Source organism: Pelobates fuscus, chromosome 2 (genome assembly GCF_036172605.1).
Source record: "Pelobates fuscus isolate aPelFus1 chromosome 2, aPelFus1.pri, whole genome shotgun sequence".
In the NCBI taxonomy this organism is placed as follows: Eukaryota; Metazoa; Chordata; class Amphibia; order Anura; family Pelobatidae; genus Pelobates; species Pelobates fuscus.
The window spans coordinates 222,874,060-222,894,028 of record NC_086318.1 but is presented as its reverse complement, the minus strand read 5'-3'; the positions used below and the strand labels follow the sequence as shown (position 1 = coordinate 222,894,028).

Here is a 19,969-nt window from a genome sequence, read left to right as displayed (position 1 = left end):
TTTTCGGGGAAACACGGTAACATCCACACTGCCCATGCATCATTGTAATCTTACTAGGATAGTCTGTTTCCATTGGCTATATTCCTTCTTCATAACTTTTAAATGCCCTCAGTTTCATAAGCATAAACCAGGATGATATACTAAAAAATTATTTTTTACATACAGGGGCAGAACAATTATTTCTAGGGTCACTAAGAGGGTGACATACTGAATCATGTCTAGAGTCTTGAGTGCATTACCTTTCAGTATTTGGCAGTAATGGAAAATCTTAACCTTTTAAGGTCCAGCATGGACTGAGTTCTATTATAAATAATTCATTCCTAACTGACTCATTCAATTTAAAATGTAAATAATAATGGAGATGACAATTTTACTTTTGTCCAGAATAACAGTCACATAAACATGCACTACAATTAATATTATGCAACCAAACATATATAATAAATAAAGCTATATTGGTTTAAATTAAGCAAACCTCTTTCTGTATTTTTAAGTGAAATAAAGAAACAGGGTTAAGAGACACCAATATTGGGGTTGACATTGACTAAATGGTAGACTTAACACAGTATAATGCCCATACGCATGCTTGTCAGAGGTGATTTTACATAGCCTTAAAAGACAGCTTAGTTTTTGTACGTGCGTGGATACGTGTTTAGGGTCATAAGTATGTTTTGAAATACCATGGATTACATTTATATTTATATTTAGTAATGACACATATATAAATATGGCTTTTAAATGCAATACAATGTATATGCAAGATGTTGGGCTGTTGCATAGGCTTTAGTAAAATAAACGCACAAGCAAACCACCATGATCAAAAAGAGGACTGGTTGCTAGGCAATGCTTGAGCTTGTAAATCACACTAATGTGTTTTAAGAAATAGTGATTTTACTTTCTACTGAACATTTTAATTAGTGTTCGGAAGCAGCAAAATCAACCTTCCATGCATTTATAAAAAGCAAATTTTCCCTAAATATATACATATATATATATTTTTTTTTATGTCAAAATTAATCAAAGCCCTGGTTTGACCCTTTACTCTAGCAGAGATAGCAGGCAATACCAATATGTTAATAATAGGTTGATTTTGATTTTTTTCTTCATGTCACATAATAATGAAATTCTTTCTCCCTCTTTGATCCCTATTGAATCCAAATAACATATATATATATATTGAAGATTGCATTGTTCTTTGTGCTAGCGGTTCGCAAAGCAAGAATATTAACCAGAAATCTATTTCTGAGTGTATTGAACAGAGACCTGTTTTTTGAATTGTGATGTTGAGCTGCTGTGATCTTTTGACCATATGCCCTACTGCTTTTCAAATGGCAAGAATGAAAAATATCTAATTTATCATGTTGCAGACACAGCAAAGGTCATGTAGTAACAGAATGTCCATGTTCATAGCTTTCTCTTATTGCACATATTGCATAAACGTAGCTTTAGCAGGTATGTTTACTATGTTTGTAAATGGAAAACTTGAACAAATGCATAATGATTTTGGAAATTATTTTTTCCTTTTTGTATTTCATCCACCATAATATTAGAACACTTTTATGATTAATGTCAATATCCGCCATTGTGCATGGCATTGATGGTCTCAGATAACTGGAGTAAGCCAACCCCAGTATTCTCAAACATTTAACAGATAAGCGGAATAATTTAAAACCATGAATATGATTAAGGACATTACGAAAAGCATATTGGCTTTTCAATGTTTTATTGTGTTCCCAAATTTTATGGAATTGGTTATTTTTCAAAGAACTTACCTGCAAGGTTCAACTTTCTAGACTGCATCTTGTTAATAAATCCATAGTTTGAGATAGAAAAGAAAATATTAGGGTTACTTCAAGCACCATAACTACTTCACTGATTTGATGTTGACTTTGTTCTTAGAATCTTGATGTGTAGCAGTTCAGTACAGAGCTATAGTCTTTTGCTGCTGGAGGTGTAACTGCACCTCTGGCAGCATCATTAGCCAGCCTGGAATAAGAGTTCTGGGCTGGCTAATGTAATTTCTTTGCATATTTGGCATATTTGGCATATTTTGTCAGCATGCATATGTTGCCAACAGACAACAAGTGGCGGGATCCCTCAATGCCACCCACGTTCTACCCCAGCCCCCTTTCTGTCTAGCCCAAGTTCTCCCCTCAGTCAGTCCTCTCTGACATCCCTTCCAATGCAGGTGGAGTGACAAAATCCTGAGTAGGTTACAGGGAAAACTTGGCCTCTTCACAGGTTTGCAGGTAGGTTTCTGGTTTATCTCTGTTATGCCAGTAAGAGTTACTATAACTGAAAAGTAGAGTTTTATTAAAACGGCTTTTTTGTGTCTGGAGTAATTGTGAATGGATTTGTAAGTATTTTTCTCTGTGCATTCTAGAGTATGTAGTCTATAATGCAATATTGTGGCTGTTGTCCATTTTTTACCTTTACGTGTGATGGACCGCCGTCACGGAGTACCATGCCCACTGCTTATTCATGTGTTTTCCCCTTGTATTCTGTGTTTCCCCATGTATCTGTTATGTATTTCGTGTATTTTGCCTGTTCCCCGTTCAGGAGAGCTCATACGAAGGGAACCCGTTCGTCTCCCAAACGGGCACCACCCTGATTTCCTATTTAGAACATTCATTAGAACGTTTTGAAACCACAAGGGAAATCATTAACTAATGCTCCCCTGGGTGGCCGCCGGTTCAGATAGTCAAACGCCAACCAGGGGAAGCATTCATATTCCGAACGGGCCTACCCGTACGGTTCAGGTCCCCGTGTTGGGGATCGCCCTACCTGCTCGTAACAGAGCTATAATCACTGCTTTCCCCTGCTGAGAACTGCAAGGCCAGGCTTGTAGCTGCCTATGGAGCGCTCTCCCTGGGGCTGCCTAAGTGAAGGCCACCACCGGAGAAAGGCGCAAGCCCCAGCAGAGACCCTGTAGCTGTGAGTCGGCTTGTCTGATGGGTCAGCACAAGTGAATGCTGATTGGTCGCTGCGGGGCCCATTCAAACGGTTTTGCACCCTTTCTCCTGATTGGGTGGCGAAACCCCTCTCCTCCCTGAACGCTGATTGGAGCGATTTGGTTCGTGCTCCTTTTCCAGATTGGCTGTTGCTTGGTTTGGGCACAAAGTTGGAGTTCACTGGACCAAACAAAGCAACGCGGTGGAACTGATTTCGGCGATGTACAGAGCCTCGAACCCCAGACTTTGTACGATCGTTTCTTGGACTCTGTACATACAATACCTCTAGCATGTCCAGACAGTTGGATTGTCTTGGTGCAGTCCCTTATAAACAAGTTTTCCTGGTTAGGAAAGCACCCTCGCATTAGTGCCAAACGCTAAACGTCAAAAAGGGAGGACTAGGGCTACCAATACTTACATCTATCTTCTGTCCGTACTCCCACCTCTGATGCTCGCCTTCAATACTTCTCGAGGGCTGCACCGTTACTGTGGAACTCACATCCCTCCTCCGTTAGATGCTCACCCAGTCTCCACTCCTTCAACAAATCATTAAAAAACCCACTTCTTCATAAAAGCGTATCAATTAAACTGTTAATAGCTCCCAACTGATTCCTCTCTTGCAACTGTCATTAGTCTAATACTAGCTGTATATCTGATAATATAGAAGACTTAAATATAAAAAACTGGATCAAAGCTGGCCTCTTAAAAATAAACAATTTAATGAATAACAACAAGCTAAAATACTTCTCTACACTAAATAATAAATATAACCTGGATAGTAAAAAAAATATTTAACTATCTAGGAATAAAGGGGATTTACATAACCACTTAGCATCCAAAACAGATAAAGTGAATATACTGGAAAAACTACTGAAAAAAACAACATTAACAAAGCTAATAGGAATATATGGAATATATGACGACTATATTAAACCTATCTTAAAGAAATGGGATAAAAATTTAAACACTCAAATTGCCTATGAAGATTGGGAAAGTTCAGGGAATGTGGTCTATAAAAAATATTCATTTCCTTAATTTATTAGAGTGTCATTACAAACTTTTAAATCAATGGTATTTGGTTCCAAGTAAAATTTCTAAATATTCCCCAGACAAAGAAAATAGATGTTGGAGGTGTGGGGATCTACTTTCACATATGGTGGGATTGCTTTCCCAACAAATTGTTTTGGAACATGATCGGGAGTAAGATTTTAAAATGAACTAATATTCCTTTTTCTTTGGTCCCGACCTAGCTTTATTACAGCTTAACGTTAAACAAACTTTTGGTATCCTTACCCCTTTAGTAACGCATATACTATTAGATGCAAAAATTATGATTGCCAGATACTGGAAAGTATCTATCACCCCAATCTGGCTTGTGGTCAAGGAGCAAATCAAATACCAATTAAAAACGGAAAGGGGTATCATGAGGGACTCTCAAGATATGATGAACGTATGGTTAACTCAAACAAAACTTGTTTAGGGAGCGTTTTGCCTTAAGACTTACTCCTTTATGTAGAAAAATATTTGCGATTGTGTAGTAGCCTAACGAGCAGATAAGGTAGGATCGTATACGTTCTCCAGGTTCTCCTCAGTGGAGAAAAGCCCAAGTCCATAAAAGATAATAGATGATAAGGAATGGATATGGAATATGTGGAAAGAAAAGGAAAAGAAAAAATAAACATAAAAAAAAAAAATGTAACCTTTAAAGGGACACTATAGTCACCTGAACAACTTTAGCTTAATGAAGCAGTTTTGGTGTATAGAACATGCCCCTGCAGCCTCACTGCTCAATCCTCTGCACTTTAGGAGTTAAATCCCTTTGTTTATGAACCCTAGTCACACCTCCCTGCATGTGATTTGCACAGCCTTCCATAAACACTTCCTGTAAAGAGAGCCCTATGAAGGCTTTCTTTATTGCAAGTTCTGTTTAATTAAGATTTTCTTATCCCCTGCTACATTAATAGCTTGCTAGACCCTGCAAGAGCCTCCTGTATGTGATTAAAGTTCAATTTAGAGATTGAGATACAATTATTTAAGGTAAATTACATCTGTTTGAAAGTGAAACACGTTTTTTTTCATGCAGGCTCTGTCAATCATAGCCAGGGGAGGTGTGGCTAGGGCTGCATAAACAGAAACAAAGTGATTTAACTCCTAAATGACAGTGAATTGAGCAGTGAAATTGCAGGGGAATGATCTATACACTAAAACTGCTTTATTTAGCTAAAGTCATTTAGGTGACTATAGTGTTCCTTTAAGATTTAATTCACGTATTTTGTCTATTTACTGCTGTCTTTTCATGGAGTTTTCTTTACAATTAGAGACTTGACACTATAACTACAAAGCATTAGTCATACACATTTGTAGATTGGGTCACAGAAAATAAAAGTAACTTATCTTCAATTTTCTGAAACTGTATCAGCAATAAACAATACCTAAAACAAGCATAGTTGTATTTAGCATCACCTATTGCGTACTACCTAGCCTTCAGTGATAGAAAAAGAGCGAGGAATGTTTCTATGGCAATACTTGTGCACTCGGCACATTGTAGAAACTGAATTGATTGATATTTTTAGTTTAGCAGCATTTTTATATTGTTGTTACTACAGTAATGAGAGTGATGCTATGCAAATGCTGAACAATTTAGCTTTTTCATTAGAGGCTTAATTAGACTATTCCATTCATTTGACACTAATTCACACACTATAGTGGAACTAGTTTTATTTTAGTTATGGGATGCACAACCCATACAGATGGACACAATTTCTTCTGTAGATTTATTCATTTTTTTGTATATAGCATAACATAAAATATTCCATTTATGATTGTACAGCAGCTACAAAATATGGTATTAATATTACCATGGTTTAGTGAATGCCTGATTTGCAAGTTTGGGTTTAATTATTGAATATGTTACTAGGCATTAACATGTAAACCACAACAATGTTGAGGAGAGATTTACAGGGTTACTTCAAGCACCATGACCACTTCACTGATTTGAGTTTTGTTATGAAGCGCTGCACATACAGAGCTTAACCACTGTTCTGCAAAGAGGGATACTCTGTTTTTAGTTGGAATAACCCTTCAATGAGACCTGACAACAGCTTAGAGGGAAGCTCTAAGGAGCAAAACAAATGTATCTTAATGAAGCAGTTTTGGTGTACATATCATGCCCTTACAGTCTCACTGCACAACACCGAAACCACTATATTATGCTAAATTTGTTTTGGAACTTAGTGTGTCCCTTTAAATACCTGCCTTGTAGGCTAGTGGCCATTTAAGAATATCCAAAACATGTTCTAGATTACTTGTGGGAAACCTAGCATGAGCACCTCTTTCTGTTCCTGTCCATAAAGGCAGTCTACATGTGATATTTCAGCTTAGTCTTTTCCCATATGATCATTTTGATCTTTCATATGCCTTGTAAGGTATACCTAGCATTCTTTAGAATTTATTGATATAGTACAAATAATGTTTTCCTTCATTGATTGCACAAAATAAAATATCAACACTAACATGCTTTAGGTAACTGTTACTGTCTTTTGATAGAATATTAAAGGTAATCATATATAGCATGTAGGGCAGGTGCAAGACTTTCTTTTTTTAATTCTTTATTTTTGTTGTGCAGGTAGGTACATGACATTTCAAACGCCACAACCGCGTACATATATACTCATATAGTTTGAGCAGTGGCATGAGTGCGTGTACATTTTTTTTTAATACAAACAATATAACAGGCTTAACATTGATGAATATTTACTGCCATGTAGTGTAGCATGTGGATGAGTTAAGGTTGCTTAGCTGTACACTATTGCAGTATAATGAATGCTGGGACATACAAGTCTGCATGGAAAACAAGGCTGATGATTTAATCGTAGGATATAGCAGACATGAGAATTTCTTGTTAAATATATTAGGTAGGCAGAGAAGTACATGTTTATCGTTTTGATCAAGCTTATCTATGCAGTGAATAATGTGTTATCAGGGTAGATATGCATATATGATTATAATGTTGGGTTGCAAGCTATTGCCGAGCTGTGAGCAAGTGTAGTGAGTATTAAAGGTGGTAGGCCTCTCGCTGGTGTCGGCTGTCGCCTAGTGTATAGATGTGACCTCAGGCATTAGGACGCTAGGTATAAGGTGGTAGCACATCTAAATAAACAAATTATAACAAATTATAACAATATAAGTTTTTTCTTGGGACTGGAGTGTCCCCAATGCCCCTTATGGTAATGCCAGTTCCAGTCCTGGATCAGCCGACCCCGCACATGGGCCACTTGGGATAGACAGTCTCTGCGACTGGGGAGGGCATGGGTCCCTCTCTGGCTTGATTGTTTTCGGCAGTAAGCAGTGCTGTGGCTTGGTAGGTTGCTGTATACCTTGATTGCAGAGTATAGGCTTGTTGGTCTAAGGTGCTGTATCCAGGTGCTTTGCTGGGGCTTTGTGGCTGCCTGGCTGTCCCGCTCTTATTTGTATGTGAGTGGTTGCATGCACCCAGTTTGCTCCGGACCTTTGCCCGCTGCCATTGTTGCCGGTGCTTTTTGGGCCGCTTGTCCACCCCGAAGGCCCGCAGTGGAACTCCGTAGTGGCGTTGGCGGGTCTCAAGACGGATCCAGGAGGACACCATCTTAGCCGCTTGAAGGTAAAACACTCCCCTGTCACATAGTGTCGCGTATAAACTCGAGCAAAGTCGGTCCAGGGCTTCCAGGTGTTGCGAGTGTGGGTAGCTGTCTGCGTGCTCCCTCTTTGGCCCTTGCTGGGCAGCCATTTAAGGCATGCTCTGACACACTCGTGTCTCAGCCGACTGTTCAGCCGCGTTTCTCTGCCTCAAACTTTGTCCGCTTATCTGGCAGGGACCGGGATGACCCCCACCAGTCCAGAGGGGGGGTAGGAGATCTTTATTGATTCTGTGGGTTCCGTCGTCGAGGAGAGCGGCCGCCTCTCCCCGGAGTCTACTCCCGCAGGCCGCAAGTCGTTTGTCGGGCCTCAGGCTCCGACAGGCTCCGGAAAGGGTTCCTCCGATTCTGTGGTGCACCCCCGTCTCGGGTGGCGCACCCTGATGGGTTTTTGAGCTGTGTGGCTGCCGGTAACGGCTTTATTTCTGTCCGCCCGGCAGGAGCTCTTTCCCCACACGTCTGTGCTGCTTGGCGGTCAGACTGCGCCCCGCAAGACTATTTTTACCCTAGGACGAGACCAGCTACTTTCATCCCTCCCATCAAAAAAAAAACAAAAAAAAAGAAATTGCCACCCAACTTTGTGTGTCTCTTTCTACCCCAACTCCTTGGTGTGTCTCTTATACCCAAGCCCTCCCTTTTTGTGTCTCTTTCTCCCCAGACCCTTTTTGTGTATTGTCTCCCCAGACCGTTTTTGTGTATCTCATCTGCCCCAGCCCCTCTGTGTGTCTCTTTTTCCCCCAAGCATTCTGTCTCTTTTTATCCCCAGCCCCCCTGTGTCTCTCTTTCCCCCAGCCCCTATGTGTGTATCTTTGCCCCCCGTTCTCTGTGTGTCTCTTTGTCCCCCACTGCCCTGTGTTTATTTGTCCTTCCCCATCACCTCTTTGCGTCTCTTTTCCTCCTTCCCCAGCCCCTCTGTGTGTCTCTTCTCCCAAGCACCTTTGTGTGACTCTCTTCTCCCCCAGCTCCTCTGTAGCTCTATTTGTCCTCCCCTAGCCATCTGTGTGTCTCTTTTGCTGTTTCCTCTGCATCTGTGTACCTCTCCTCACCCCTCAGCCCTCTGTGTGCCTTTCTGCAGCCCCATCAACCCTCAGTATGCATTTTTTCTCCCCCAGCCCTCTGTGTGCCTATCCTTCCACCTCAGCCTTTCCCTCGCTCCCTAGTTCTCTGTATGCCTCTTACCCCCAGCCCTCTGTGTGCGTCTTTCCTACAAACACTTGTGCGCCTCTCCCCCCCTCGGCCTTCTGTGTGCCTCTTTTCATCCCCCACAGCCAACTGTGTGCCTCTCTTATCCCCGAGGCTCGACCATGCTACATGCTGTGACCGGAAGGAGAGGAGTGCTGTTCTGTGCACTCCCCTCCTGCTGGTCACCCGGAGAATGGCCCCCGGGGCCCATGAGCCCTAGCCCACCTTTAATATTATCATCCAAATATATTGCTCTAGATGTTTTTATAGTGACATAAAATTATTTAAATAATAAAAAATGTTGGTCGCATAAATATTCACTCTCGTTACTAAGAAACCCTACATAAGTTCTAGTGCAACCAATTGCCTTCAGATGTTACATAATTAGTAGAATGGATTCCACCTGTGTGCAATTAAAGTGTCCCATGATCCCAAAATAAATACATCTGCTTCTGGGAGGTTCCAGTGATTGAGAGTATATCTGAGCAAATAACATTATAAATATCAACATACTATCAAAACATTTCCAGTATACAGTTTCAACCAATCAGTGACGGAGCCTGAGCAAATTTTGCCAAGAAGAATGTTCAAACATTGCAGAATTAAGATAGGCAAAGACTGGACAACCCTGAAAGATGCCCAGCTGTATCTGAGCCAAATGTGGTTCTAAAAAGTATTGACTCAGGGGAGTGAATTCTTTTGCATCCAACAATTGTCAGTTTTTGTTTTTTTTAATAAACTTTTCTAAAAACAGAAAATTGATTCCATAAATTATCCATAACTATGCTTTCCTGATTAAACCATCGAAGCATTGAGGTATTGGTAGCCCCTCCTCTTACAGCATAAAGGACAGGAAACAGAATTGTAAAAGCAATATAAAAATTACTGGCCACCCCTTATTAACAGTATTTTTTCCTGTCCTTCACAGAAGTTAGGAAAGAGCCTGCTTTAGTACGACAGGATTGTTTTTATACTCACCGGGCCAATATTTTATCCACTTAGATATCTGATTGCCATTTCGAAATCAAAGAGGATTTTTTTTTTTTCTTATAGATAGGTTTTTTACTACTCCTGTTTTTCCCTATATTGATGACTTTTTATCATTTTCATTTGATCTGTGAACAAAATGGCTGTGAAATGCTTCCATCAGAGTACTGCAAAATATATACATAATATCATAATAATTCAGATTATGTATATATTTTGCAGTACATGATTTGTTCATTTTATAAAAGGGACAAACAAATATAAATTGAGCGAATATATTTTGTGAATAATAAAGCGCCATTTGGGATTTCAAAAGAGCAATGGTTATATGAGGTAACAAAACAGAGCTTTAAAAGCACAGAGAGGATGAAAAGAGCAACAGGTGAATAGCTAGGTTGAGAAGCACAAAAGAGGAGAGGTGGCTTTGTTGGACATCAGGCAAGTTGGTAGCAGAGGAGCCAGAAATAGCAATAAGTCAATAGATAGATAGATAGATAGATAGATAGATAGATAGATAGAATATTAGATTAATGTAAATATTATTATTATTATTATTAGCATTTTATAAAGCACCAACATATTCCACCGCTATGTACTATCATAGAAAGGAGAAGTGAAAAGGACCTGCTCAACCGAGCTTACAATCTATAATGTTCTATACACATCCTGTATATTGTTTTCCCTTTGTTACATGCAAATTCTTGTATCCATTAGAAAATCATGTTCTTTTCTTACAACAGCATACATGCCAAATTTCCCATTATTGTCATGATATAATTTTAAGGCCATTACCATTAACCATAGTAATGTAATTAACAAAATGTTCTTAGTCAGGTGACATAGACATATTCATTTATTTCACATGTGATTATGAATAATGCATAGCTGTATGTGTAAAGTTAACCCTGTTTGTGTCAGAAGGGCTAGAAAAAAAATGTGTAAATCATCAGTACTGAAAAGGGTTACTGACCTGTCCATTAATATTTTCACAATTTATTTTTAGCTCACATAAAACGTTAATACCTTCTGATAGGTTTGATATTCTCTTATATTTTGCTATAAACCATATTTATGCTAAGTTTTTATGTTATATTTTATCTTTTAACATACCAGGCAACATAAAGTACATTATAAATCATTCTGTCTCCTAAACAGGAACTATGCCATAAAAATGTCAATTTGTGTATAATATAGGAATCCCCCGGTTGAGTTAAACTAACTGCTCACACTCTGTAGGAGGGAATATTTCTACTAGTAAATATCGTCTTGTTCCTGTTTTAGTGCCCTGTCTGATTATCAAAAGAGAAATGTCTAGAAAAATGTAAAACTTATCTTATAAAATGACATTGTTTACACAAGCACTGTAACCACAATAACCACTGCAGCTCGTTTAGTGTTATCAGGCGGCTCTCTCCCCTGTGTCTCTGACACAACATTATTACATAAACCGAAGTCCTCCCAGTTTGTCAGTTGACTCCTAATTGCCAATTAATGTAATCGACATTTGGACAAAAATGACATTGCTAATGCAAAAATGAAATGTCTGCATTAATAGAGTGAGGGGCCAGGTGATAAGCTGATAAAGGACCCTCGAACAAGCCTCCTAGCACCATACCTACTGCAGCGGTCTGTAATGGTTATTGTGTTTTGCCCCTGTATATACAGTAATATCAAGTGTCTCTATGGGAGAGAAGATTTACTATTCCAAAGCAAGCTGTAAAATGTTGGCACTTAAAGGACCACTCTAGGCACCCAGACGACTTCAGCTTAATGAAGTGGTCTGGGTGCCAGGTACCTCTAGGATTAACCCTTTTTTTTATAAACATAGCAGTTTCAGAGAAACTGCTATGTTTATAATGAGGGTTAATCCAGCCTCCAAATCCTCTAGTGGCTGTCTCATTGACAGCCGCTAGAGGCGCTTGCGTGCTTCTCACTGTGAAAATCACAGTGAGAGCACGCAAGCGTCCATAGGAAAGCATTGTAAATGCTTTCCTATGCGACCGGCTGAATGCGAGCGCGGCTCCTGCCGCGCATGCGCATTCAGCCGATGACGTCGCGATCAAGATGGAGAGGAGGAGGAAAGCTCCCCGCCCGGCGCTGGAAAAAGAGGTAAGTTTAACCCCTTCCTCTCTCCAGAGCCCTGCGGGAGGGGGTCCCTGAGGGTGGGGGCACCCTCAGGGTACTCTAGTGCCAGGAAAACGAGTATGTTTTCCTGGCACTAGAGTGGTCCTTTAAGACAAAGATGATGTATATTAGGGTTGTAAATACAAACAAGAGGTAGAAGTAAAGGACCATATAAACTCCCTGATAGTAAGCTAATATCAGCTTCCCTGGGAAAATGATCATACGTTTAGTTACTATCTAAAAAAAAAAAAAAAAAGATAAAGGGGATGCATTTGTAATGTTAAATGATTGCTGCAGCCACCATGACCACTTTGGTGATTTGAAGTGGTAACTGTAGTAGGAATCTTCTTGAAACTCTGCACATAATAAGATATCTGTACTTTTGTGCCAAGAGCTAGTTAGAGCCCAGCATACAATTTTGGCAGACCAGAACTCTGTTCCAGATGGCCAAATGTCAAGTCTGTGCAAAAAATACATCTGTCGTCAGCATGCACTGCATCTGCATCTCCCTCTCTAACTCCCCTTGTTGGCTCAGATTGCTCGAAAGCTCTCTGAGCCGGCGTAGCTGTCCATTTGCTGTGTGTAGCAGTACGTGCAGTCGTTTGTGTCTGCAACTTTTTAAGTAACATACACACACTGTGTATAGTGAAGCTATATATATAAAACAATTAGAAAGGTCTCATGTAAGATAACCTTTCCTTTATTCTCATGGGCTTCCTAACCTAGGAGCTATTTCTGGCAGCATTTGTAGCTTAAACCCAGGGCCGGCGCGTCCATAAGATGGCACAAGCAGCCGCCTTAGGGTGCACCAGCCTAGGGGGTGCTAGATTAGAGTTACCGTCAGGAGGTGGGAGCATAGCTCTCCCTCCTGCCCCTCTTTCAGTGTAGTGTGGTCGGGCGTAGCGGACTGCGGTACAGGAGAATCTGTTTCCTGTACCCGGCCGGACTGACAGGAAGTGCTCATTGAGAGAGCACTTCCCGTCAGTCAGGCCGTGTACAGGAAACTGAAGCTCCTGTACCGCTCGGCCACACTACAAGAAAGGTAGTAGAAATATCGGGGAGGGGAGAGAACCACTAAAGGGGGTGAGGCAGGGGATTGGACCAAGAGGGAGAGAAAGAGGGGCACTAAGGGACGGGGGTGGGGGAAGGAACACTAAGGGTTAGGTGAGGGGCGGTGACCACATAAAGAGAGGGAGGGGAGGGGAACACTAGGGGGGGGAAGAGAGAGCATTAAGGGAGGGGGCACAGGGGAGGGAAGGAAAAAGGAACACTTGGGTAGGGGGGCCACTAAAAAAGAGGGGAACACTAAGGGTGGGAGTGGGAGGAACATTAAGGGGAACAGGGGGCACTAGAGAGACAGGTAGGGGGTAGAGGAACACTAAGGGACAGGGGAGGGAGGGAAGAGGACCACTAATGGACATGGAGGGGAGGGGAGAGGAACATTAAGGGACATGGAGGGAAGAGAGGATAAAAGGGGGGCCTGAGTGGGGAGAAAGACACACAGATGGGCTGGTGAAGAGGAAAAAGAGACACAGAGGGACTGGGGGGAGAAAGACGGGCTAGGGTTAAAGAGAAATACTCAAAGGAACTGGAAAGAGTAAAAGAAGCAAAGGGGCTGGGAGAGAAGGAGACATACAAAGACTCTTGTGGGAGTAAGACACACAACAGGGGGTTGTAAGAGATACACAAGGGAGATGTAAGACACACAATGGGGAAAAATAGGGGATAAGATCCACTAAAGGTGGCAAGACATTTACAAAGGGGGATAAGAAACAAAAGGCAGGTTAAGAGGCACACAGATGAGGGTGCTTTTTTTGCGGGGTGGGTGGCGCCAAAATCATCTTCGCCTGTTTACCCAAAATCCTGGCACTTACCCTGTCTAAACTTGAAAATGATTAAACTATAAATATACAATAGTCAATCCTACTAAGCTGCACATTATTAGTTATGATAGTGTTAAAGAAACACATTGTACCATAAACACAACATCTAATTAAAGTTGTTATGCTGCACAGATTAACATCAGTTCCTTAGAACCAAGATGGCAGAACGTGGCTTTGAATGCTGAGCTTACCAGTCCAAACTGCTGTTAGGCTATCATTGCTGGCCAAGTGGAGTGGCATTGGTTTTGTTCCATAACTCTTCCAAATGAAGTGATAAAAAAAAAAACTCTGTGCACCATATTCTTTACACTACTACATCCCTTTTATGTCTAAATAGTGTCCACAATAAAAGCCATGGCAGCTGGCAGATTTATAAAAATTGATAAGCATTTCATCATGGATGTCACAGTCTGCTTTTTGTAGATGCTAAGATCCCCGAAAAAACTTTGCAATCATTGTGTGCCATACAGCCAGTGTTTAATACTCTCTCTGGCAGCTAGAGATATATTTATTTATAAAATATTTTACCAGGATGGATGCATTAGAACTATTCGATTATTGAACTCATGCTCACAGGTCCTCCAAAGAACTGTCTCCACCAAAATGGTAGGGTTGGCTTAATATATTACACATATTAAAATGAAAACCTATTCTTTCTATGAAGTCATTATTTTGTGAAGATGTTACGAATAATTAGAGCCAACATGTACGAGAAACCATTATGGATCCTGTCTAATTGACACTTATATAAAAATGGGTTTGGAGATATCTATTTTATAAGGAAATAAAACTGCAGTTAATATAGAAAAGTTCAGTTAAGCATTTAGTGTCTACATGGCTGAAGAGATGTTGATAAATTGTATTAATAGCTGCTTAATAGAACTTTCCCAGGGGGATTTAATGACTGATGCATATTCATTACTAACTTGTATTACAGAGTGTTGTCTGTAACTGTAGCACAAAGCTTTGTGAGACACAATAGCTAAAATACACACTGACTTAATTAAAATGTTTAGACATTTGGCTGTCGTTAATTCATAAACTATGTGCAGGAATTTATTAACACCCATTTTGCATGTTATGTGTACAGTAGGCGTGATTCAAGAATGCATAGAGACATCAAAGAGTGGATCAAACAACACAACAGGGAATAGTCTCTGTTGGGATTCTAACCCTAAAATTGCCTTAGATCATGCTCGTTTTAATTATATATTTATTCTAGAGCCTGGTGATTTTGTGTTTATCAGACATGTTATTGTTATTAAACCCTTTGCTCAAATGTAAAGCACTGTGGAATTTTTTTGGTGATATTTAAAGGGACTCTGTAGTCACTAATACAACTTTAGTTTAATGAAGCGGTTTTAGTGTATAGATCATTCCTCTAAAGTCTCACTGCTCAATTCTATGCTAGTTAGGAGTTAAATCACTTTAGTTTCTGTCCATGCAGCCTTAGCCACACCTCCATGGCTGTGACTTAAAAAATGGTTTCATTTTTGGGTCCTTATTGTAACCCCAGCAACTTAACAAAATACATTTGTAGAATGCATTAATTAAAGAGTGAACTGTGGTCAGCTGGAAAGTACACCATACAATAAGTGCTAAAATAGCCAAGTTCTTACTTTAACTACATCTGAAGAAATTTCCATTTTGTTGTGTTTCACAACAAATCACTCCTAAATAATAGTTAATCTCTGCTCAGCCCCATCCTTCCACCTAGTACATTTTCCCACAGCCACACACCGTTAAATCTCCCCACAGCTACATCCCCTATATCTGCCCACAGCTACATCCCCTCTACTTCGCCCGTCCGCTACGTCCCCTGTATCTCACCAAAGCCGCACACCACTAAATCTCCCCACAGCTACACACCCCTAAATCTCCCCACAGCAACATCCCCCTATATCTCCCCACAGCTACATCCCCTCTACTTCGCCTGTACGCTATGTCCCCTGTATCTCACCAAAGCCACACACCACTAAATCTCCCCTCAGTTACACACCCCAAAATCTCCCCACAACTACATCCCCCTATATCTCCCCACAGCTACATCCCCTCTACTTCGCCCGTCCGCTACGTCCCCTGCATCTCACCAAAGCCACACACCACTAAATCTCCCCACAGCTACACACCCCTAAATCTCCCCACAGCGACATCCCCTCTACTTCGCCCGTCCGCTACGTCCGCTACGTCCCCTGTATCTCACCAAAGCCACACACCACTAAATCTCCCCACAGCTACACACCCTAAATCTCCCCACAACTACACCCCCCCTATATCTCACCAAAGCCACACACCACTAAATTTCCCCACAGTTTCACACCCCTAAATCTCCCCACAACTACATCCCCTCTACTTTGCCCCTCAGCTACATCCCCTGCCACATACCACTAAATCTCTCCCCAGCTATGTCCCTCCTACATCTCCCCACATCCTTCCACATCCTCCCAGTGCTATGCCCCTACATCTCCACACAGCCACATACCCCCTGCATCTCCCCACAGCCACACCCAAGTACAACTACAAGAGCCACTTCCCCCAAAACATCTCTCACACATATCCTGCTTTTGGTGGGATAGTCCCTATTTTGGGGGTCCAATCCCACCACTGTATTTTTGTTCCTATGGTGTCCGGTATCTGTCCCCAAGCAAAGTGCAAGCGTATCATTAGATGTGCGTAGGACCATGCAGAGAGCATGGCTGGATGTCCTATATGCTGGGGGGCTGGAAAGTTCTTTCCATCTTTATCTATAATATTCTTGCAACCAGAATAAGAATCTATTTCTAGTTACTGTAATACAATCATGCCTACAAACTGCACTTAGCTGACACACATCTGATAAGTAGTGGCCATTGGCGTGCACATGGCTTTGTTTACCCAACACACGAATTTTCTTTTCCAGGAAAATATAAGAAATGAACAACTCAAAGAGGAATACAAAAAAAGGTTTTCCAATTGTATTTATTTATTTTTACTTCTCAGTAGAACTCCAACTGCAGAAGTGTAAGAATAGTTATATAATGCACATATGTGGCACACATGTTGCCATGACATTTCACAATGCATCACATACGTGCCTCATAAATAAAAGGGTAGATCTGAAGGTTAAAACAAAACAAACCATTTAGTGTTTTACATGCAAACATTAAAGGACATGTTCATGTGCATTTATACAAAGATTATACTAAAAGCAACTGATCTCTGGCCTTGGGGCCAGTATAAAAAGACTTAAAAGCAGATGGTTTTAAAAGGGTATGGCTCTTTAATTAAAGTCAGACAATTTGGCTGCATAAATAATTCAGTGCAGTAATTTACTTTTCATGCATATGATAGTTTATCTAATATGCCCATATTTTCTGGTTTTTATTATTTAACCTGAATCTGTGAAAGTTATTCTGGTAAAGTGTCACAAAAGCTCCCTTGTAGATCTTAGAGGTAAATAGGTAAGAAATATATAAGGTACGCCCTTTTTGTCGTTGTTTGAATATCTAAATTTAGATTATTACAGGTTTTGGATTTTGGACATGAAATGAATGTCTAATAAGATATATGGAGGGGCTAACAAGACACATGGAGGGGCTAAGGGGGCTAATGAGACTCATGGTGGTCTGGGGGATGAATTGAGACACATGGATGTCTGGGGGGATGGATTTATAAGCATGGAGGGGTGGCGGGGGTAATGATACACATGTAAGGCTGGAGAAAGTGGAATGAGACACATACTGGGGCAGGGGAGTAAATGACACACGGAGAGGCTGGGGAGAAAAAAAGGCACGGAGGGATCTGGGTAGAAAGAGACAGAGGGGCTGGAAAAGGGGAACAGGAGACACACACAGCGGCTGGTGAAGGGGAGAAGGAGACCCACAGAGGAGCTGTGGGGAAAGAGACACACAGAAGTGCTGCAGCCTGGGAAAGAGACTAACAGAAGGGCTGGGGAAGGGAAGTAAGAGACAAAGGGGCTTGGGCTAAGAGACACATGAAAGGAAATTGGGGGAGAAAGACACATGCATCTTCACTTGTGTCTTCTGCTCTCCCTGTAATTTAGAGTCGAACGGTGAGAGAAAGAATACATATTAAAGTGACACTATAGTCACCAGAACTTCTATAGTTTAATGTAGTGGTTCTGGTGTCTATAGTCTGTCCCTGTATGCTAAGCACTGTAAATGCTACCTTTTCAGAGAGAAGGCAGTGTTTACATTGCTGCCTAGGAACATCTCTAGTGACAGTCACTCAGACGGCCACTAGAGCTGCTTCCTAGTCCAGTGCTGCACAGTGTGCAGCACCTATGCAGAGCATCTCCATGCTTTGCATGGAGGCGCTAAATGCTCCCCATAGAGATGCATTGATGCAATGCATCTCTATGAGGAGATGCGGATTGGTGCGGTGAAGCACAGTGTTTTGCCAAACATGCGCAATAGCGTCCCAATGTTTTCCTATGGGAATTATATTGGCGTTGACTGAGATAATCCAGTTGTCTGCCAAAGTGAAGAGCACACTCTTGTTACATCAAAATAAGCAAGATAACGTCATTTTTACTGCTGTGCAATATTTCATAAATTCAGTCCAATTATGAAACGTTCTTTAATATGTCAAGGTAGTTGGATTTAAACATTGGACTGAAACACTGATTATATGCAAATGCACGTCTGCTTACAACAAATCCTCTTTTTTGGAAGCCCTATGAGTGCTTTATTTCATGTTTGAGTGATAGTTTTCAGTTTTTTCAGCCCTGGGAATGATTGTACTAACCAGAACAAATACAATAAGTTGTAGCTGTTCTGGTGACTATAGTGTCCCTTTAATTTAAATCCCAACTTTATTGTAAAAAGATTTGGACAACAAACAAAAACTCAGTCTTAAACCAGCTTTGTTTTTAAATGCTTTGGCTATTTTTTCTTCTGTCTCATTATGCAGAATTAAAAAGAAAACCGCAGGGCTGCTTGCAGCAATAAAATATAAAGCAAATCACAAATCTTTTACTTGTGTTTCTCAGTATTCTGGAACATGTTTGTATGTGTGCTGTCATGCTAGGAAGCTGACAACTGAAATCATAAGCTTTGAAGATCTTTTCTAACTGGACATTTACTGAGCCGAGCCATTTTACAGCAGGGCAGGTACTAGATCACATCAGATGGTTGTATCACTGATTAAATTCTGTAAAGTATATGTTACTGGCCATTACATACCCTAGTATTGCTAGACATAACATCATGGGAATCTGCAGCTTGATACTGATTAGCATGCCATTAGAATGGGGGGAAGAGAGAACTTCAGGCCTCTGAAGTCACATCATGACAGTACGAGTGAAACATGGTTCACTAATGCAGCCTTAATTCATTTTGTTTCTGCAGAGAAAGCAAGCTTACAATGTTGCTCCGAGAGTCACTGGGGAATATGAACTGCCGCACTACAATGATAGCTCACATTTCGGCTGCCGCGGGTAACTATGCTGAGACCCTGTCCACTATCCAGATTGCCTCCCGAGTACTCAGAATGAAGAAAAAGAAAACCAAGGTAAGAGTTAGAAGAAACAAATAACTATTGTCAAACGAATGGCAGCTGGTATTTTTATTGGTAGATGATATTGTGAGGCATTTGGTATAATTCGACAGATTGAGTCTCCACATCAATAGGATTAAATGGTACACATGCGAAGAAAGGCTTTGTTTTATGTGAGCTGAACGTATTACATGTTACCGGGCAGCGTTCAAAGTCAGGAATGCAGCAATGTGATCAAACAAATTGTACAGCTCTGCAGCATATGTTGGTGCTTTAAAATGAAACACAACTAAGTACCAAATATGATTAGACCCAACACAATTCTGTGACACAATGTATATGAGTATGAATCAGTATCCTATTGGTAGGTTAAATCTTAAAATGCTAGCTTCCTTGATATGTTTTCATAGCATATGAAATATTGTTCCTCTATCTTACTAAAACAGAGAATAAATTAACTTATGTAGTGTATATATAGAATGAAAAAAATATGTTGGATGTTCCCTAACTATCCTGATTAATTTGTGCCTTTTTGTCAACATTTCACCCAGTATGCAAACTTTACGACTATCCGTAAAAGATACCTGTAGAGCAAAGTTCTAAATGTGCACTGACAAGCATCACTCATAGGAAACAGTGTATTGTTGCTGTGGTGATTGTTTTACTTTTAAAA

At 40.7% G+C, this 19,969-nt stretch overlaps 1 protein-coding gene across 2 annotated transcripts in view; it reads left to right on the top strand.

The window, feature by feature from the left end:
• The window catches only part of KIF26B (kinesin family member 26B), a 347,114-nt gene that overhangs the window by 299,811 nt on the left and 27,334 nt on the right, over positions 1–19,969 (top strand). For both annotated transcript variants that reach the window (XM_063443207.1, XM_063443206.1), the window contains exon 11: positions 19,149–19,311. In XM_063443207.1, coding sequence (XP_063299277.1) covers positions 19,149–19,311 — 163 coding nt within the window. The remainder of the gene's footprint in view (positions 1–19,148; positions 19,312–19,969) is intronic.